General features: G+C 39.2%; 1 protein-coding gene across 1 annotated transcript in view; it reads left to right on the forward strand.

Annotated features, from left to right (window-relative positions):
* nell2a (neural EGFL like 2a) overlaps window positions 1-23,169 on the forward strand; it is an 80,438-nt gene that overhangs the window by 15,868 nt on the left and 41,401 nt on the right. Inside the window, exons 7-12 of the mRNA XM_042411859.1 lie at window positions 1,265-1,347; window positions 1,757-1,885; window positions 4,749-4,851; window positions 8,335-8,426; window positions 9,968-10,073; window positions 10,966-11,094. Of these exons, the coding sequence (XP_042267793.1) occupies window positions 1,265-1,347; window positions 1,757-1,885; window positions 4,749-4,851; window positions 8,335-8,426; window positions 9,968-10,073; window positions 10,966-11,094 (642 nt within the window). The remainder of the gene's footprint in view (window positions 1-1,264; window positions 1,348-1,756; window positions 1,886-4,748; window positions 4,852-8,334; window positions 8,427-9,967; window positions 10,074-10,965; window positions 11,095-23,169) is intronic.

Consider the following 23,169-nt stretch of genomic DNA (forward strand, 5'->3'; position numbering starts at 1 on the left):
TCTCCCTTTCTACAAAATGGGACCTTTAAATTCTTGAAAGACTCAATACTCACTGGAGTTAATCAACTGTAAAATGACTTAGCAGTTGTTACACTATATTTCCCTCAATGAAACTTTAAGCAGTAATTATTTGATTTACTGTACATAGTTAAATGTAGATTAGTTTATAGAAACCAAGCAAACCAAACTAACATCTGTGTTCAAATCTTATTGTTAAAAGTTATTATAAATCAGTGGTTCCCAACCTTTTTTGCTAATGAAGCAACATTTACTTGTGATCCCTCATCACAGGTTGTATAACTATGAGTGATTTTCTCCAGAATGTTCCTTTTTTAGAGGCCCAGAGCTGTTAAAGGTGCAGTGTGTAGAATTTAGTGGCATCCAGCGGAAATGGAATATAATATTGATAAGTATGTTTTCATTAGTGTATAATCACCTGAATATAAGAATTGTTGTGTTCTCGTTACCGTACGATGAGCCCTTCATATCTACATAGGGAGTGGATCCTCTACCAAGGACCATGTTGCACTGTTGCAGAACAGACAAACCAAACACTGGCTCTAGAGAGGGCCTTTCATGTTTTCTCCCCCGGTTCTTTCCCTGGTAATAATCCGACGATTGCCAGAAACCACTTGCCAGTGTAGAGATGTTTTTTCCTTTTCTACCATGGTGGCTGTTACAGCTCATGCTAACTATCCACTTGTGCAGTTTTTCACAGACAAAATGTTTTTCTTGCTGATAGGGAAAACACATTTACATCTCATGGTTTAAAATGATTTTCACATGGATTTCACGTCCCCACGCATCCAAATTTACAAGACTGTTCACTGCAGTAAATAAGGTACAGAGAGGACACCTTCGAATATGCCTACAAAAGTAGAAAGTGAAGCAAAAAGTTAGTAGAAAAAGCAAGTTAGCAGTTGATCATGTGCCCATCAGAGTACCTTAAAGAAAAAAACACAAACAAAGTACTAAATGGTTAATTCTGGAAGTTTTTTTTTCTGTTCATGGTATTTTTATAATAAGACGTTTCCCAGGATTTTTATTGTAACGAGTTTTTTTCATCTATTTTAAATATTCACAGATGGCACATTTTTAAGGGTAAATAAGATTTTCTCACATTGTGACTGGGAAGTATTAGGTCTCACTATCTGTTGCAACTATATGTTTTTGTGTCTTCTATTTGTAATATAATAAATGACCATCATCGCAGTTAATTGCCCCCTGTGCACTAAATTACAATATATTGTTTCTCATATCCTAGCATGCCCAACCTGCAATGATTTCCACGGACTTGTGCAGAAAATCATGGAACTGCAGGATATCCTTGCTAAAACATCCAGCAAGGTAATGTAAAGTGATGTAATGCATCCTAATTTGATATTTAGTTCACAAATTGAGCATTTTCTTGAAAAAAAAAACACAAATTACCATTTTCAGTTAACTGTGACAATTGCATATTGTGCTATAGCATAAAATTTCCACTTGTAAATGTGCTTTTGTCATTAATATTCATAGCAACAGGCGGTCAGGGACATATTAACATTAGACGTTGGCTATTGTTGAAGTCTTTTCTGTTCTGATGCAGAAGCTGTGTGTAAAAGGTGTTAATGGTGTCTAATGACTTACTTTTGTGATGCCACTGGTTTTCCTTTGAATCTATGCTTTCTACATGTGAATATAGACACACAATGAGGCTGACTCTCATCTTCTCTCCTTCTTGCCTTTGTCTTTTGGGGGGTGGTGGTGGGAGCAGCTGTCCAGGGCAGAGGAGAAGATGAATGGGCTGGATGGCTGCTATTGTGAGAGAACCTGCAGCGTCAAGGGGGTTGTCTACAGGGAGGACGAGGGCTGGACAGATGGCTGCAGGAACTGCACATGCACGGTGGGGTTTCACACACGGGTGCTCGACTGTGTGTATGTGTGTGTGCGCTGGGTACATGGGTGTGTATGTTAGAGTAATAAAGAGCAGGGGAGGGCATTCAATTTTAATTAAGTGTGTGTTTGTGTGTGTGTGTGTGTGAACACACTGAGTCTGGAATTATGTGTTCCTCATACTGCATGTGTTTGGGTGGCAATATGTTTACAGGCATGCATATGTGTCATAAAATAAACAGATATGTGTGTGTATCTGGGTAAATATGAGTTTGTACTTGTGTGTACATCCTTCTTTGTTCCTGTATGTCTGTTAGAGGAAGAGAGGAAGGGAGAACATGCATTTTTCATCATGTCTGTAACCCTTTTGTGTGTGTGTTTGTGTGTGTGTTTGTGTGTGTCTTTGTGTATGTCAGTGTCTGCCTTTACACACACACGTTCACTGCTTCCATTGTGGGTCTTGGCTTTTGTTTTGCACCCCTGTTCATCAAGTGTGTGAAGGTGGGGGTGTGTGTTTGGGTGGGGTGGAGGTTCAGAGTGCAGGGGCCCAACATCTTGTATTCTCATTATTTCCTTGCATTAGAGGAGGGTTGCCCCAGTTACCTAAGAAAAGATATTGTATTGAAAACCTCCACAGTACTCAGGATTAGACACATCAACAACAGCGCTTAGTAATGCTCAGGACTCTCAAGGGTCTACTTTGCGCTGCATAAAGTGAGAATTATTGCCAAAAGGAGAATTAAAAGTGATTGGAGATCTGGGGCTTGTATCACATCAGCCAACACATTTCACCCCCTGTCAGTCTATTCAGCTTTGGAACATCAAACTCATTCGCTGCTACTGAACTCCTCCAACCAACCAATGAGATATCTTCGCGCACCACTACCCAACATGCAAAAAATAGGAAATCACATATCTCTCAGTGCACCTCTCCTAATTGCTCTTGACAGATGATAATTATCATCAGGGATTTGTTCTGCCCACTCATCCAATGAAATCGCTTCATTCGTTGGGAACGGTGTGTTGCCATTCCTGGGCTGCAATTAAGAAATTAGATGGGATATGTTCCTTACCTTATGTGTGGCAATTAGCTTTGACCTTTAAAATTCAAAGGTCATGCATTAAGATGTTATCAATTATGTGGATCAGGTTCATAGATGTTGCTGTCACAGAGCTTTCATCCGTGGAAGCAATGTTAATTACAGGCACAGCTGGAGAAAAGGAGATAGCATTTAAATATTTTAGATATACAGGTTACTGTAGCAATCTACTGCAGACTATGAGTAGATTTGCAACAGTAAATCCTGTTATTTTAAAGAGTAATTGTACAGTTGATTTCTGCCTGATGTCTAACAAGCAAATTCATGCTGTTGACCATTTCCAAATGGTCTGGACAGTGCTGACTTTTGAGAAAACAGAGACTTGGAGAGTCCAAAATTAAGGAAGCTATTGTATTAGCTGAATTTCATCATCCAGTATTATATAACCCAGCTCTGCTGTTGTATAAACTGTTACACAAAAGAGATGAGACAGGATTAGAAAGCACAAATATATCTCTTGAATAAACTGTATTAGCTTATTGTCCGCAAAGCAACAGACAGAAGAAGTGGTCATTTCATCACCAAGCTTCCAGCGCAACCTTTTGCATGAGGACACGCAAATGTATATTTCTGTACCAGGTTCCACTCTGACTGGGCACTAAGAGTGTCCTCATGGCTATGTAGTGATGACACAGGGAGTTGTTTGCTGGTACTTAGGGAGTGGGGGATGACGGCATAGGTAACCTTAGGTGACTAAGCAAATCTGATTCTGCTAAGTATAGAATTTCAAAATGAGAGCAGGTCACAATCTTGTAAAGTCATTGGTCATGCCTTCACTAATTTGCTTTTATACATTTTTCTCCTGTAATGACTTAACCTGGTGTTGTTCATGTACAGGCAAGTATCTCAATTGAATGCCTCTGCTGATTTCTGCTCATTTATTCATTTACGAGGGACACATTGAGCCATGTTTTTTAAGTGAATACTTCAATAGGCTCATATATATATATATATATATTTATATATATATATATATATATATATATATATATATATATATATATATATATATATATATATATATATATATATATATATATATATATATATATATATATATATGTACATGTACTCAACTGTTAACAACATTTTTTGACCAAAAAAAAAAAAAAACTCAACACATTGTCCAGTTACTAGCTTTTGCTGGGGCTTTCAATCACATCTTATCATCTTCTGCAGTGGATAGAGTTTTGACTAAAATGAGATTGTTGATGAAATTACAATTTTTTTTTAAAGTAAGTTTTGTGAGGAGTAATACATAGAAGTTAACTACTCAAAAAACATTTTTTGTGTATATTTGTTTGGCGACTAGGCCAATAAATCGGCTGGAATTAGCTTATCACAAGTATATCAGTATCAGGGTATATGTTGGCCAGTGTCACGGCAGTTTGGCACTCACGAAATTTAATCTATCGATTCACAAGATTTTATCTATATTTTAATTTTATCAGTCCGGTGGGTGGAAATAAATAACAACTAATATACTAGTTATTATTATTACTATATCATAACATCTTGATCTCGATATATCAGTATTGTTATGAGAATGACTGGCAATTGGCTCTTTATTTGCATCAAGGCTAATGTCACTCTCTAACGTAAAGTGAGGGCGTGCGTGTGAAAGGATGAATGTGAAAGGAAGAATGTGAGCCTAATAATATGAGCGCACTACTCAACCTAATGGTAACAGCATCTGCCTAAAAAGGTACAGTACCTGTTGGACTATAGAAAGTTCTCTTGAAACAATGTGTTGTATTTCCCTCTGCTCACCAGAACGGCACAGTGCAATGTGAGGCCATCTCCTGCCCTCCCCCTCAGTGCCCGGCGGGTACAGCGCCTGCCTACGTAAAGGGTGCCTGCTGCAAGGAGTGCCAGCGTGAGTGGAGTACCCTTAACCCTGTTACTCTCCTACACTCATACAATCATGGACACAATTGCACACAAACACGTGCACACAACAGTATAACAACCTCTACTACCACCAGATTTAGAGCACACATCACGCCTCCACAAGGACTGCCTGACAATTGACCAGGGCTCTGCTGTGTTGCTAAGCTACCTCCTAACATGCCTCTTGAGAAGGGTCCATCCTTTTGCATATACATGGACCAATCAATTATTCACTAGCTGGCTTCAAAACACAGATGGCCACCAGTCACACAGACATGAGCCAGTAAATCTGGGATCGCTGCATGTGATGTAAAGTAGTTCCTATTTATGGTGAATATGTTGGGGCTGTGAGAAACAAGAAAGAAGTGTTAAATGCCTGGAATGATGCGCACTCGCACTGGTGATAGTGTCTTCTTAAATGGATTTTTTTAAACTTTTGAGCACTGATATGTTTTTGCTGGATAAATAATTCTGTTTCGTCACATATCTACATGGAGGGTCTGTTTTTTTTCACAAGGCTCTGACTCCAGCGATGAACTCTTATTAGCTTCCTCACCGCAACACTCTGCATCTCATAGTCTTTCAATTCCCCTCTCAATAAAAATGGATTTCAGAGGATATTAGCTTTTCTCACCCCATCATTCTCTGCTATTAACCCAAATGAAACTTAAAGAGATGTGATGTATTTGTTTTTAGAAAATAGTAAGAGCTGCCTGTCAACGTATAGAACAAAAACTAGCATGTGCATTAAGTAGAGGATTTCATTAGCTTAGTTCAGTCTTAATAAGATGTTTTTAAGGACTGGTGTTCTCAACTGAGACTTATAGATGGTTACACACCATATGAATTATAAATAATAGCAGATTTTATGTATGTATAGTATTTCTTTGCAGATCTCACTCAACATCTTGTGCAAACTGACTTCACTCGAGAACTTTCTCACCCCACACTCCCACACACTGCTGCCACTAGTCTCATGCCTCCCTTGCAAAGCAAATAATAGACAAGGTTTAACTCTTTATCAGCAAGAAACTATTAGTGTTGGATTCTAATCAGCTTGCGTCAGCATCATTTCCACTGACCCAAGGGTCATGACAGCAAAACAGGGGTTTAAAGTATGACTCCAAATCTGCTGCTGTGTTACACAAATATAAACACATAGCAGGTAATCCCCTTAAACTCACCCCCCCTCCCTCCCCCCCGTGCTCACTTATCTCTACGAGGTAGACAAACACACAGCTAATTACGCATGCTATGGCTTTGGAGAGAAGAGTGCCGCAAGTTTCCCCACTACAAAGACATGACTCGCTCTCCAAATTAAAGCCTTATCTGGCAGCACAAGGCCTTGCGGGGAGGAGTTCTGAGTCTGTTTTTTTTTTTTGATGGTCTGTCAAGTAGAACGTCAAATGCTTGTTTCAGAAGTCCTTCGCTTTCATGATACACTGCTTTGTGATAGAGCCTGACCTGCGGTGTCAATCATTTCTCTTCCTCATATCAGTTTGAATCTGTCTGACCCCAACTGCTCATTAAACACAGGTTTTCTGCCCTTGTGATTTTTTTTGCAACCCCTCTACAATTATATGAAACAGGGTTTTCCGTAATGTTGCTGAGAATGAGCAAGAGAATGCTTTCTCTTGCTGCGTGCTAATTATTTTATCACTTCCTCAGTAGTGTTGCTTAATTGGGTTTAATATGCTTAATTTGGTTTGACTCAGTTTACCTGAGAACTATACATCTGTAAATAACAAGGAAAGATTGGATATTAGACTCCTGATGTTCCACCTTTGTTTATACTCACAACCAAGCGTAGGAGCATACATTTTTTTTAGCTAACATGAGGCATTTGTAATTCTTTTTTTTCACATTTTATGGACCAAACAAGTAATTGATTAGTTGCTAAAATTATTGATAGATGAATATGTTTACATAATATGACAAAGTGAAACATCTTCTTTGCCATCCATCATGATAAAAGTTATCATACAACTTGCAATTTTTTGAATAAAAACTAGTAAATCATGCTAAATAAAACTAAGAAATGAACCAGCAACAGATGAAACCATATAAAAATCTTTAAAGGTTCAATGTGTAAGAATTGGCCAGAATTTTAGTTTAAAACATTTCAAAATTAACTAAAATTATGAACAGAATGTGAAGAACAGTTTTGACATTATGTCAAAGACCTATATGTATTGTGTTGCAGAGAGATCTACTGAAGTTAGCATGCTAAGCAGCTAGCCCAAGCGTTCAGCTCTGTGTTTGAAAAGTGAAGCCAATGCGGAAGTGCCTTAAACCTGCAATTTCTCTAATGGCCAGCAGGGGGCGACTCCACTGGCTCCAAAAAGAAGTTTGTTTCTAGTGAAGATTATGGGAAAATGACCCTACTTCTTACTTGATTTATTACCTCAGTAAACACTTTCCTGATGAGTTTATGGTCTCAATCGCTAGTTTCAAGTCTTCCTCAATACATCATGATGTTCATTTTGTAAATTATGGCCTCATTTAGAGTAAAATAGATGATAAAGCAGGGTATGCTTGGGTGACATCACTGTGGCTACATCCATTATTTTTATACAATCTGTGAGCTAGCCCCGGCCCCGTCCAGCCTGTACTGTCTGGTAATACCACTTTGTACCTGAAGGGTGATAGTGAGTCACTGTAGCGTCCAGTCTGCCCTCAGTCCAACAAGAGAGGAAGAAGAATTAGTGCTGCCCAGAGCCTACGAACTGTACTTGGTTGCACCAGCTATGTGAAAGCTGGCCATTTGGCATCATAGCACATTGTAATAAACTGGATCAATGTTGAAATATCATATCAATAAATTAGGTCTCTACTGGTTTACTGTGTTGCAAAAAGGCATGCTGAAAAAAATGATGCTGTGTGGCAGAAAAACTGCTGTTTTACCATTAGTGAGTTCTGTGGCATGTTATGATTTACACCTACCCTGGGGGCATGTGTGTAACTATTTAGTTGTTTCTTAGAGTTATGTTGTAAATTACCTCAGTGGTGCAACCGCTTTCTGATCTGTGCAGCTCGTTTGTAATTTACCGCCGGCTCTAATGTCTCCTTAGCATTTTGATATGTTGACAACACCATAGCACAGATTCACTGAAAACAGTAAGCTTTATGCTATATTCAGTGAGTGATAATGGTAGTGGGGTGTTGCGTTTGGGGGGAACGGTGGGGAATATGCTGCCCCCTGTTTGTTTGGATCAGGTGCCCAATCCTTACACACAGAACCTAATATCTTACGATAACACATTTTATTTTCTGTCACATTTTTGGAGGGGTTGTCACAATAAAAATAAGTCACAATCATTAAAAGAATCCAATAACACTGATTATTATCTTAAATAATGGTACAAAAGAAATGTGGTCTCAAGGGAGCAATGTGTTTGTATGTTTATTTTCTATGTGTTTGTGTATTTATTTGTGTGTATGCTGATAATGTGTATGTGTCCGCCACCAGCTGTCTGCCTGTTTGGTGGAAGAGAGCTGGTAGAGGGTGATCAGAAGGCTGTGCGTGATTCCTCTGGCAGGTGCCTGCTGTTTGACTGCAAGGTAAGTCATATCAACAAACACACACACATACAGAGAAAATACTCACACACATACTTATTCAAAATGATTTTTATCAGACTCCTCTGCAGAAAGAGATACCACAATAACTCATGTAACCAAGCACTTCAGCTCCATTAATTTCCATCTTGCCGTGCATGACAGCTCACTAAACACTCATTCCATAGCTACCATAACCCACCCTAAGAGGATGAATCAAACCTCGGTGAGCCAGCATGCAAGATTGTCCACCTCAGCTGAATTTCGTTGATCTATCTTATCATCGTCCTCTTTGTGTTACAAAGAAATTGGCCAAATCTCTCTAATTGAGTTTACATTTGGAGACCAAAGCAGTGCACCTGTCAATCACAGGAGGCCACAGCCATTCTTCAGTACCAATCATCAGATACCACAGTGATCCCAAATCATATTCATTTCACAGTTGTTCAGAGCATTTGCTTTTGTCTGCCTGGTGCACCAGATGGGTGGGTTGCTCACTTTTGGGAGTAATTCACTTGATGACATTATGCCCGGCAGCCCCAATCAATCACAGAAAAGTGATTTGAAGTTTTTAATCACCCAACTCTATCATATCAGCTACCTTCCCCTATGAATTCTGCAAAGCTCCATAGAATCTGCAGTTTCAGACAGCTGTCGGGCTTGCTTGCCCACACCTGGCCCATCTGTAGTCCCAGTTAACTGACTGGCAGTCCCAGGCAGATCAAAGAAATGGGGACGGGGAGTGCTGTCAGTCAGCCCACTGCTGCAGACTCCTGCAGGCTTCCCCTGACAGCTACTTGTCATGCCTCTGATCTTCTGTCTGCCTGCTGGCTGCAGGGGGGGGGGGGGCGGCAAGTTTTGAGTGGTGGGTGGCAAGAAGTAGATGGTGCAGCTTGTTTGGAAAGTTGTTCGGAGACTTTTGGGGGAAGTTTGTTTTGACAAATTCATGAAAGCGTACTCCGCATTTGCACAAGCAGAGGTCATGACACCTCATGGGGACGTCTTGTGGACAGATCGGTTTAAGATTATCCTTATGTAAAATATTTGTGCACTATAATTGAATAGAGAAGGCCCATTGTCTTCATCCAACTGTGTCTGGTGTTAATGACTCTAAATTAGCATCAGTCAGAGGGACGCAGATGAAATCATTAGAGAGACCTGCCAAAGGCATGCTGGGAAATGGAGCCCCCTAATCAGGTTCTACACACTGACTAAACACACATGCAGGGATAATCCAGAAGATTGATTCACTGTTTGTATAATAAAGATGCATCATGAATCATGATGTAAACCATTGAGGACAACAAGAAGAAAGAAGAAGAAAACTCTTTTTTCCCTTCAGAAGTAGTTTAGGAAAACAATGCCATTGACCAATGAGTAATTGGTTTATAATGAACAGGTAGGAAGGAGAGTGGGAGAGTGAATGAAGAAACACAATAGATGAATAATTACCTTCATAATTACGTGCAGGCCATGAGCAAATGATGGGGGGCAGAGTGGACCTAGAAAATAGCTCATGAGGATTGTGTTTCTGCACATCACAGGACAGGACGATGCATCGAGTGGTCCCCAGTGAGCCGTGTCCTGTTCTCAACTGTCCAGAGTCTGAGCAAATCACCTTGAGTGACAGATGCTGTAAAGTCTGCAGAGGTATGGAGAAAACACTGTCCTATCCTAGCAACATTACATTTTTATGATGTAACGTGAAGTTATTTTCTCAAGTATGTAAATGTGTAAAGATTGAGAAGAGGAACAGTAATATTTGCAAGATGAAGTCAGTCAATAACACATAAAAAGTAAATAAAAATCAAAACCACATGTTTTTAGATCGACTTCCTACCTATACTATATGCAAATCAACTCGTAGTTATGATGTGGTTATTGTTTTGAAAGCTTCCCTTTGCTGGAGTGTTCAAGAAAACACAGCCGTGACTTCTTCAGTGCAAGAAAGTACCAAATTTACATGACCCCTTTCACAGTATCTGCATGGGCTCGTTGTCTACGTTTGATTTCCTGACAACATAAATCCTTGAACTCATCAACCAGTAAGACTTTTCAAATCAGTCTCTTCTCAAAGCAGCATTGTGTTCACAAAGATGGATTACCTTTCGCAAACAAATTAAGCTGATTTTGGAGGTTTTTCTCATTGAGTTCGCAAGGAATGAAATCAATGGCTGCCGGTAAAGTCCGAAATCAATCTAAAATTGACGGTAATACAAAGTATGTGTGATTTGTCGTTAATGAGCTCAAACCAGCCATATGAATGGTATTGTCTTCTAAATCCCACTTGTTGATGTGATTTAGCTCGGATCAAACCCATTTCCAATATTTGTCTTTTCTTTTAAGATTATGAAATCAGATGTGACAGAGAGAACTGCTAGCAAATTAATGTTGTTTTACTCTTAATGTGCCTGGGAAAGACGCCACAGTAAGTATACTCCTAGAAAAGGTGGTGGTACTAGACATAACCTTTGTCTCTGTATGCCTCCGTCGCTCCTCTCCTCTGGGTCTTAACCTTTTCCTCTCCGCGTGCCTCCTGCAGGTCATGACTTCTGCTCAGAGGGCCACGGCTGTGTGGAGCACTCCGACTGTGTGAACCTGGAAGCAGGAGACTGCTGTGTTTGTAAGGATGGCTTCCGCCCACTGCGAGACGATAATGCCTACTGTGAAGGTATGACATGGTTCTAAATAACAGACACTGATTTTTAGCTTAAGTTTTTTGCCCTCCATGAGTGGATAAGTGGTTGTTTTTTGTGGTAGGTGAATGTGCCTTGGATGAATCAGGAGTGCTTTTTGCTTTTGAGAGGATATTGTTAGTTTTAATTCGTTTTTTTTTTTAAGACTTAACAGTTGTCATGGTGCTCTGGCTGTCTGGTCTCAGCCTGATCTGGCTCGATTTTTAAAAATGAGCACAACATCTAAGAATATAAGAATAAAAATATCACATGTTTTCTTCACAACAGCAAGACACCACAATAAGGTTCCAGAAAACTAGAAAAACATGTTTGACATTGGAATAACATAGTGGAAAGTGGGAGTGTAGAGGTCAGGAAAGTGAAGGGTTTATACATCAATTTTGTTGTAGCCATGGTTACATGAGTATCATAAGTGATTTCTTTATGTTATTTATATATTTTCATATTTATAAAGACTCTCCTTTCACTAGATTTGCCCATATAACCACAAATGACACCTTGCCCTAAAAAATAATACAAGTGTTATTTTTCATTCAGTCGTCTTGTTTTTGCTATCCCTGCTGGGGTCATCTCACAGTCAGCGTAGTTGGAGATGTCATGGCGTATTTTCCACCTTTCAGAGGAAAATGTTTGCTGCTTCTCATCCTAAAGCAATATAAAAGCAACTTCCAGGCCTCAGGTCTGAGGTAGATAATCCATAAAAAATAAATATGAGGTATTAATTAAGTTTGATCAAAGGTTTTCTGTTTTAGCTATATTTCAGCTATGTTTTTATTTTAATGAGCGAATCACATGACTCCCTGCTGACCTGACACCTGAAGGAATAACTCAAAAAACGTTGGCTTTTTACTTTAATGCTGTGTTTTTAAATTTGGGGTATCTTTGTTAGTTTGAATTGTAAATAAAAGATAATAAAGGTTAAAAAATGGAAATGCATTCACTATAGATTGAAAAAAAATGTAGACATTTGCTAAAGACCCATTAAAACACTTTGTTGAATTCATGCTTTTATCGCATAATCCTTTCGAGATGGGAGACCGTAATCCTCTCATTATTTGTGTCCACAACACGCAACGACTGCTTTTCAGAATGCATTTTGAGAGACTAATGTTTGTCTTCTCAGTCAGTTGATTAGTTTGTGATATAAAAACATGCTGCAGCTTTATGTTGGCATGTATTCAGTGTCACTCTGCTGGGGCAGTGATTAAAGTCACGCCATCCATCATCAATGAGGTCATTCATTACTGATTGCACACCGAGGCTCGGATGTCTCCAGCCACCTTGCACTTTTAAGTGAAACAGAATGTGACTGATTATATCAGCACTTACTATTTGTAATAATCATATAAAAACTGACAATGTTTTACTTAATTGCCTTTTGAATGACCCACATTGTATGATTAAAAAGCATGCTCTATACCTCATTGAGCAGGTCATTTCATGTTGCTGATGAAGCTGTAAAAACCTGCTCCGAGTTTAAGCGTTCACACACTAAATTGACAGTGCTTCAGCTGAATTTCTCATTTCACATCTTGGCTGATATTTGCCAGATGCATCGTTAAAAAATGATGACCTCATCATCAGCAATGCTATCTCCTAAAATATGTAGTAAACATCATGTCATAACTGCTACCCCTGTGCATCTCTGGTATTAATGAGTAAACATGGCATTAAAGTTACTCAGATACTTCTGCGTATGACCTTGACAGCTGCCCTGTCAATGTTCAGCCTTCTTGATCTTCCTTTTTCATTGTGTGTATGTGTGTGTGTGTGTATGTGTGTGTGCGCGCGTGCAGTTTCAGAGCATCTGTTTGTGAGTCTGTCTTGGCCTATTTTTTTTTATCTGTAGTCCACACACTCCCTGTAATATATTTTCTGTCACCTTCATCAAGCTGAGGCTAAAGCTTCAGAGCTTTTTGTTACTGTAACCAGGGTGCAAAATGAAAGAATACTAGTTAGCAGCTTCTGCAGATCTCACATTAATTTACAGATATGAGCAGTTGTCCAGGTAATTAGAGGGTCTTCGGGAATCTGCATAATTAAAGATACTATCTGTCTTAAATTAATGAGAAGTGATGCTGTGGGTTGTAGGTTGTGATCAAATGGCAAACACTGGCCCCACTCACTGTGGTCTCTTTCAAAACATCATTCAGACACCCGTGGAAAAAAAAAAAATTATTCAAGCAATGTGCTTAAGTACAATTTGGAGGTATTTACTGGAGTACTTGTTTCTTTGCAGATTAAGGTTTACATACAAAATATTAGTTATTCAATAGTATGCATTATTAAAGTATCCAAATATATGTATATAATTTCCACCAACCATGTTCCTGTACAAAAAGACAAGAATTGAAATGTGGTTTTATGTTAATTCATCTGTAACAATAATACATATTATAATACAGTTTAATAATATAGCACTCTAACAGGGTCATTCTGTGAATACATTTTGCTGATAATACATCTGTTCTTTTACTTAAGTAGAGTATTTTTACATTGTTGTGTTGCTACTTTTACAGAAAGCTAATTTTACCTTAACTCTCACTTTTACTTTAACAATGACTACATGTAATGTGAGAGGTGAGAGTAGTTGCTCATGATGAACCCACTGTTTCCAGCCAAAAAACTGCTCACGTTGTTTGCCATGTTTGCCATAACTTAATAATATGATATGATGATATGTCATTGTTGTGTTTACATTGTTGTGCTATTGATGCAGGCATGAGTGCTGATAATACTTCTGTATTTTGCATAAATACAATTTTGACTGAAAAGTTTTTACTAATAACTGAGTATTTTTTTACATTGTGATATTAGTAAAGAATCTGAATACTTTGCCACCACTGCACTCTACTTGAGAGTAGGGAAATAACATCTATTTTAATTCAAATGTAAAAGAGGAAGATGAAACACGATGAGAAATATTTGACTCTTAATTAGTTTTATGTTGAGGCGAGAGCACTCGCCTGTGCCCTAAAACACTCAGAAAACAGTCTGTTTGCAGCTTGGTTGCTTTTTGTTTTATCATTAATCACATATTTAATATCCAAGCTCCCTAAACATTTTCAGCAGCTCACTGTTGTAGAAATAAGGATAGAGCTACCCATCCTATTACCAGTGTGAAACCAAGTACAAGCAGACAGACTTGTGCCTCCAACATCACCACTTCAGACCCACACTATTCATCTCAAGAGCCGACCGACTCTTGCTATGAAATTGGCAGTGTTTGTGGTGAGTGTTTGCATTGGAGACTGCACAGAGAAACCTGAAATTGACTCAATTTGCTGATGGAGTTCTCTCAAAAGCAATTGATTTTTTGTGTGTCTCTGTAACTCACTTATATGATTGTGTGTGTGTGCCGTGTGGAAAATAGAAGAACTGTCTTGCCAGAACATCAAGGATCCTATGGATGGGAGAACGTTTGTGTTTGTGTAATATACACACCATTTTGTGGCTGCAAGGAGATGTACAGAAAGATGAATGAAATTGCCTGCTTTCAATTCTAGATGAGTTTCAATACAGTGGTGCCCAAGAGATGAGATGAGGAGTCCAACTTAGAGGCAATTTTGTGTATTGAACACAGCAGGGAGATCATAAAATAGGAAAACATAGAGATATACACTGGAACATAGGGTTTTTTGTACACACACCCACACAAAAAAAAACATTCTCGCGTCCCGTCAAATGTAAAGGCAAGCATCACAAAAAGCAGAGACAGATACTAGCTCTTTAAAACATTCCTAGGTCAGAGATGGGCTCAAAATAGCCGATGAGATCACTTCTGTGTAAATTTTTCATAGAGGCAGCAGTAGGGAAAACTCAAGGGGATACCAGCCCTGTCTTTGTGTATGTCTGTGTGTATGTGTGCAGGTGCATGTCTGTGTATGTGTGTGTGTGTGTGTGTGTGTTTTGAGTTCTCCAACGGAAAAGGAGCCCAGTTTTTTTCCTCCATCCAATTCTCACAGCGCAGTCAGGCTGAAGTCCTATTTTGCTACATGCATGCGTGTGTTTAGGCCAGAATTAGACAGAGGGGCGAGCAATGGAGAAGTGACAGACTGTGTGATTGTCTCTAAATTGAACAATCAGTATAGTTCAACGTGTTGAGATAATACCATTATTCATCTCAGCATTGTAGAGGACTGCAGGCAGAGAGACATCTCCCATTGTTGTCTCGTTTTGAAATGCCCTACTTTAGAAATTCACCGTCAGGATTGCTCAAAAAGAAGGGCTGCATGGGTGTTTTTTGTTGTAGGAGTCATGTGGGAAATGTGAAATTCAAAATGATATTCTGTTGAACAGAAGACGGAAAGGGACAAAGTATGCAACAGGATTTTATTTTGATGTTAAGTGTATCCTAGATAGTGTTACTTACTTTACTTTATTTATGTATTCATCAGGGATACTGGACTTTAATTAACATCATTATGATTTATGTGCCAGATTTAGTCAAATAGCTAGTCTGCATCCGCAGTTCATTGGCCTACATCAACATTAAACAGTCAGTTCACCCAAATTCCAACATATTTTCTCAATTACCTTTAATGGTATTTAGCCATGCAGATAGTCTTCAGTTTCAATGAAATCTGTTTACAGGGACTTATGTGGATTATCCAGAGAAACCTGGTCGCTGCTTCTGGAAATACAAACAACTATCCACTTCTGTTGTATTGGTGTGGAGGTAGAAATGTCAGCGATGGATATCTCAAAAGCTTGATAATTAAACCAAAACTATCTGCATGGCTAGAAACCACTAGGGGTATTTGAGCAAATATGTTTTAATATAATTTTGGTAAACTTAACCTTTAAAGCAGATAAAGCTTTATTCATCTCAATATAGACTCACAGAAAGAGGTTAATTCAGTGTAACTTGTAAGCGAGCAAACACATAAAAGCATAAATAATAACTAAAACTTAACAACAAGAGATAAGATGAAACATTCAAAGGACAACAAAACAGTGTTTCAAGACAAAACGAGGCACATTACACACTGAATCTTATAAAGTGGTTTATATAAAGCATATAAGGCAAACAAAGGAAAGGCAGGACACAAGATATCTGACATTATACATCACATATAGCAAGCAGATTTCAAACAGACCTGCCAGACAGTGATGGACAGAGCAAGATGAAAGTATTATTACAGGCCACACAGGTGTTCATTTAGACCATTAGTCAGGTTGAAGCTGGGTGGAACTATGCTGGAAATTACATGATGTCACAAACTCTATGTATCAATAAGAATAGACCTTTTTTATGGCACATGTTTAAAATGTCATACTAGGAAAAGCATAGGTATAATTAAAAACATGAATCCTGGCTATATTCCACTTACATGTGCAGGTTTCAGGACCCGTGTTTTGTGCATGCTGGTCTCACTGGCTTGGCTTACTAGGACACGCGCAAAAGAATGGAGCCATTGTTAATGTTAGTGGTTGCACCTGTGCTTTTCCTGCTATGACAACTCAAAATGTCTGCTGTGAAAAAGGTCTATAATAACAGGGGAGGTTGTCCTGCCCTAATGGGTGCAACAGGAGAGTGAGAGAGATGCAGATCAACCTCTTCTTAGGACTGCATACATGCACACACAAGGTCTAATTAGGCAACATAAGTGAAAATATGTGTGTTGGTGGACTATGTGTGTGTAGAAGCTTTGAATATCATGATGGCATTATTGTTTATCCAAATAAACAGATTTATAACTTCCTACTGATAATGTGGATTTGATATTGTAGGCTTATTTTAAATATGAGCGATAATTGATATGAGAAACTTCTAGGCTGCTTGCACACAGACTGAAGTTTTATTGCCTGTAAGCCATGACTGTGTTTGTGTGTGTGTGTGTGTGTGAGGATATGGTGTGTAAACACAGACCGATCCGATTGCCGCTGCTGTCTTTTGAATGTCACAAGGTGGCAGCAGGCTAATTGGCACTGACTGAAGAGCACGGCCAGCTCCAAAAACTCAATCACTGCTGGGATGAGCCTCGAGCCTCCGGGCCCGCACCCGCCCCCACCCCACACACACACACACACACACTCACAGATGAACCACACACAGAGGCAAACATATACACATGTGTGTTTTTTTACACACACCTCACCTCTGTGACCCTGCTGAAATGTCACCCAAAACAGACAATCCCACCATGATCCAGACAGTCCCCCCCCCCCCCCCCCCCCCCCCCCCCCCCCCCCCCAGTGTAAATAACAGTATCTTAGCACTGCTCAAACAATATCCTTCAAATGTCACATGAGAGAAGTCTCCTTTCTGCTTCTTTTCCAGATGGGATCACACTTAATTCATTGGCTGGTTCATTCTCAGATGTAGTTTTATTTATTTCACTGCTGCATGATACTGCTGTAGATACATTATGCCATGATGAAGATGTTGGGTATTGCAATGAACATCCCTACATGAAGTAGAGGAATTGTTTCTTGCTGCTATAGGTTACTCCGAAGCTTCCATGAGTACGACATCTCTTGAATTTTGGACTTTACAGCCTATTATAATTAAATTTTATGATATAAAATGCAGTTAAGTTGTTTGATGGGCTGGTGACCTATTCCATATGTTCCACCCAGTAATAATCGGGTTAGCAAAATGAATGAATGCATGAATTATTAACCTCATCTAAATTTAATCTCAGTGAATAGCCTATTCTAGATATAATCAAAAATACTCAATAAAATATTCTATTAAGATCCTTATGTAGATCTGTGCCAACAGGAGGCAAAGCAGTTTTATTTATGAAGCACGTTTTATTACAAGTAAATGTACACTGAAAATCGTACAGCAGCAAGTAACATGTACAGATGAATATAATAAATAAAATGCAACAATTGAACAAAAAAATGTATCAACATGTGAATTTCAGAACTAAGTTTGATCTCAGCTTCATCCTTTTCATAGAGCGCCATTTCTGCTCCTTGTTACTCATTGTTTAGACCTCTGGCCTACGGGCTACACTCGGTCACAGACTGACGAGTGATGGATGATGATGCTCCATCGATTTACATGTGGTGGAAAATCTTTCCCAGATTAATGAGAGCCGTGATGGAAAGCAAAACCCTACTTACACTCGCCACACGTAAACAAAGCACTTTTGTCTAAGAGACGCACCCGGCTTTATTTAAGTCATGCCAAATCGAAGTGCGCATGTTTAATGTGACATATAGACACACATACACACACACTTGATGCAGTAGTTCAGGAGCTGGTAGATGTTTGCACATAAGGTTCATGAGTGTTGTTAAATCGGATGGAACTTTCATACGATGTGGAAATTGTCTGTGTAATGTGTTGAAAATATAGGAATTTTGGGGACATATTAACAAGGAGAAATAATAACACGTTCACACACTCCAGCAAGCCCACACACTCCTCCCCCGCCTTTTCCTTATTTGATGTTCATTGTTCTAAGTCAGGTAGCAGGCTTCTAAGTGTTTACAGTGATTGATCACAGTATGAGTGTCTGGTATTTAGACAATGACTGCGCTCTCCGAATGCAGATTTTCACTCTTGTTTCTTCCTAATTGGATTCTCTCCACTCAGTCATCTTAATTGGCTTCTGCTCTTGCCAAAATTTGCGGTGACGTTTTGCAATTTTGTTTTGGTCTTTTTGAGGCTGTTTATTTAAGAGTGATTGTCCAATTTAGTATGTTGAAAAGATACAGAAAAAATAGTTTTCTCTTTTAAAAAAGTAAGTCTATCTTTAGTTTCATGTTTAGGCAATGGTTCAAAAAAAGAAATAAGTTGCTCTGTTCCATTTCAAAGAAACTCATTTAGTCTGAGTTTTTTTTTCCCCATTGTGATTTCCTTTAAAGCAGATATGAAATTATAATTGCCCCTAAAGACTGCAGCAATGAAGAAGCAAACTGATTAAAAAACACCACACTCCTTTGTCATTTACAGCGATTTTCCTCTGAATGAAAGAAAGTGGAATGTATTTAGACTAGTTTCGCTTGTTGAACCACCTTTTCCAGACACACTCTGCAATACAACTTGCAGTGTCACAATGTGTTAATAGCCATAAATACTCAAGACTTCAGCAAATAGAACAAAAGAAAAGTCTATACCTGGACTGTGAACAAAATAAGCAATTTGGATCTGCTAATTTACGATGATGGGCACAACTTGCATAAATACTGTATGTCAGGACTAAATGAATAATCAATCAAAGCTGGAGTGCAGGACTTTTGTGTCCTCCTTCTGGCACTGACAGTAACTACAAAACACTGTTGACACGTGCTTATGTCATAGGCTCTACTGTAGCCTACTCTGTCACTACTGTTGCAGCTGCAGTTGCACTGTTGTAAAACGGTGGATAAATTGTTTTGCGCATCACACAACCCCCACGAAATCACTTGTTTCACAATTAGAATTTGATCCATCTGGTCCGATAACATTTGGAAAGCCTAGAGGATCTGCGCGATTCAATTATTTTATCCTCATTCAAGTTAGCAGAGGGCTAACTGGAAGTTACCCGTCTCAGCTGGCAGAAGTCTCTAGTGCGCATGCTCTACCCATAGAGTATGCATTCACCTGGCCGTTGTGGGAATGTCAAACCCAACACCAAATTTAAAACTCTGTATACTGTGAAATACAGAGAGATTTATCTGGAGGTGATAAGCTGAATCAGCATTGTGTGAACTGGCAAGAGCTTGTAAAAATTCTGCACTGCAGGTTTAAAAACTAATTGATGGATTAAATTATTTGTTGCAGCCTTAATCAAAACATTTTATTCTTGAAAATTTTCTTAAAGAGATCAATCACAATGTATGTATTTCCAGTTTCCAGTATTTATGCTAAGCTAAGCTAACCCTCTCATGGCTGTAACTTCATATATAATGGACATAACAGTGACATAACAGGAGGTGTTTGAGCTGCATTTTTCACTTGTCTGTATTACATGCGTCTGACTGAGAAGACACACGTCCATTTTAATCGATTCAGCTGTCTACACAGGTTGTGTAAGGGCTTGCATTTTCACTTGCCTCTCTCTTCTTCTGTTTTACACAAGTAACTATGGCAATTGTAAGTTTGGCTGCCAAAACAAGGATGACCTATACTCAATACTGTGCCTGAATGCTGCTGATAACGTGCTGCTTTTGCTACACAGGCTGTGCCGACATTGTGTAACTCTCAACAAGAACACGAATGAGTATATCTCCCAGAATGTTGAACTGTTCCTTTAACGTGCCATTCAAGCCACCATAGCATAACCACCATATGTATGATTTTTTTTTGTTTTGTTTTAAATCCAACTATGGCTCCCTGAGTCATACTAACAGATTACAGTCCTGGAGACAGGAAAATCAATGTCAAGTCAAGTCAAGTTAATTTTTATGTGTAACTCAATATTACAAATTTGCCACAGGTGGCAATCTGTGCAGCAATACAACATCTTCTATTCTTAGACCCTTCATTTGAATGAGGAAAAAACTTCTTAAAATGGGTTCAAAGTAACTTATGGACAATTTTAACCAGGATTATTTCGTTTTTCTACAAACAAAAACTAACCCCGAGGATGTGACAATCACATAAAACTTCAACAGTGAAGCATTCTGTTTCACACATCCTGAACACCTCGACTCTATATTTAATCCAGTGTCACTCCTAAACCAAAAGAGTCACCCTGCTACATCCTCTGACACCTTTCTCCACCCATGAGGAACCGAGGCCAACTGTGGAGATTATTTGCTGAGTGGGACTCTGTTTGCCCAGCAGGAGCGGCTCTTTGTGTCTCCGCTCTTCCCTCTGCCTGCTATATATCTGGCCGTTAGGGAACTGGCTAGTGAGGAATATCAGACAATGTTTTGGCAAGTCTTGTCCTTCTGCCATTTATTGAAAACCATCTGTTTGAGTAAGTGAGCTGGTTAGGGAAGGGATGGGTGGATGAGAAAAGGACAGAAAGAAAGAGAGAGAGAGAGAGAGAGAGAGAGACTGCTGGTGGAATGGCACAGATTCGGGTGCCTTTGTGGGATATCCAAAGGCAATGGCAGCGTTATCTCCCTACTTCCAGACCTTGGTGTACTGCAGTATGAAACACAGATAGCGAGGACGCTCCCTGTTAGAACTACATGCAATGCAAGCGGAGAGGGATAAGCTTCTATTCCCTATTTACATAGTTGTCGAATGACTTGGATGAGCAATAGTAGGAATACGAAATCATGACTGTGACTATGTTCATTATGACTATGAACAATTATGACCTCCAACTACATAAATACAGTTGATAATAGTGTGTATAGTATAACTGTATATTTGAATAAATAGATTTAGGTCATCATATAGTAGGTTGTCATATGCAGGCAATTTCAGCCTGTATCAAGGTCAACAGTACTAGTCTATAGAGAACCAAAGTCCTGACATTACCCCTCGACTTGCTGCTGTTCCACTAGCTTTTGTAACTCAAAGCAATTTGGCTTTAAGGGTTTCTTTCCGAAAAAATGAAATATGTTCTTGTGCTAAAGATAAATTAGCTGAGCACCCACCTTCTATTAGAATTTGAGCCCTTTGTGATTTTTTTCTTTTCAGATAATTTTTTGCTTTGGATTGATAGTGAAGATACAGACAGGGAAATAGGAAGAGAAAGAGGGGTATGACATGCAAAGAGGGTCCCTGGCCAGAGTCTAAGGAGAGACATCTCAGTTTCATGATATGTGTCCTAGGATTGCACTTCAGGGTGTGTCAGTACACTGTGATATCACTGTTGTGTGTGTTTATAGGGACAACAGCCCTGATCACACCCAACCACACCCATCAGTGAATCTGTGATCACAGCTGCACAGGGTGTGAAAAAAGCATATGGTCAGTGCTACTAGCAATGCAAGCATGATTTCAAAGGCCTCAGAAAACAGACATATAATTAAAACATCGATACTACATCATTTCTGAAAATAAACAATCCCTGTCAAGGTAAATGGAGTGAACTGCATGTCATTAATTAAAGTTATGTTGTAGTACTGGATTTTCAGTAGCTGGATTTTGAATAACTTGCATTATTACAAATATCTTTGCAACTTTGGTTTTGCTTACCTCATCAGAACCCAAAAGTTCTGGTTTCATATAGCTTGCTATGAAATAACTAGAGTAGTTTTCTATGATTGTTGTCTGACAGCACGAACTTAATGACGTCCTTTTTCATGAATAACTTTAACTAATAAAGCAAAGCTATCCACTCTCCTCAGGTAGAGGACAATGATTGATTTAGTAGTTATGCTGAAATGTACAAAGGTGAAAAGAAAAAAAAAACAGCCATTTTCTAGCCATCCATCGTGGCGTGGCAACAGATTGACCCCGAGCACTCCATTCAACGGTAAAAGCTGCCGTTGACTCTTGGCCAGCCTTCTTTGCTTGGCGCATCACGTGTGTCCGTGTGACAGGCCAATCAAGAAAATGGAGTGTGTTAATGGAGATGGAGATTTGTTCGTGCGGTGGCCCTCATCATCTCACCTCCTAACATATTGTTTTAGCAAACGTAACTGCTGTCACCAGGGGCAGGATGGATGGTGTCTTACAGTTAATAGGCTCTAAATCAAAGCCACCGCCACGGACAGCCAATCAGAATCTGGGAAAGCTGTCACCTAAGACCTCAGCTCAAGGTTACCATTGCAATAGAGGGCAACGGAGAGTGAATTTGTTCTCTTACTTTCTGTCTCTTCAGCGACAGTTAATACCTTTCACTGCTTTCTCTCCACTTTTATTTCTCTGCCATCTAAATCTCTGTCTCTTGCCATCTCAAATGTTCACTCTCTTACAAACTCTCCACACTTTTTCCACCACTTTTACTTCACACTGGCTTCTCCCTTATTCTGCATCTTTCTATGTTTAATCCGCTACTTTGCCTGTCCTTTTCTCTCCACCTCCCTCTGTCCTACCTTTATATCTCTCACTCGCTATCTCAGTCTTTCACCCTCTCCCCGGCTGTCTCATCTCCCCCCTATTTCTGTCTAGCTCTACAGTATAGCTTGTCGTGACTCTGTCTTTGTATCTAGTTCTTCTAGTTAGCAGCCCTCCTGTCTGCCAAGGCAAGTCAAGTCAAAATTTA

The sequence above is a fragment of the Thunnus maccoyii genome, chromosome 5 (assembly GCF_910596095.1).
Source record: "Thunnus maccoyii chromosome 5, fThuMac1.1, whole genome shotgun sequence".
Taxonomy (NCBI): Eukaryota; Metazoa; Chordata; class Actinopteri; order Scombriformes; family Scombridae; genus Thunnus; species Thunnus maccoyii.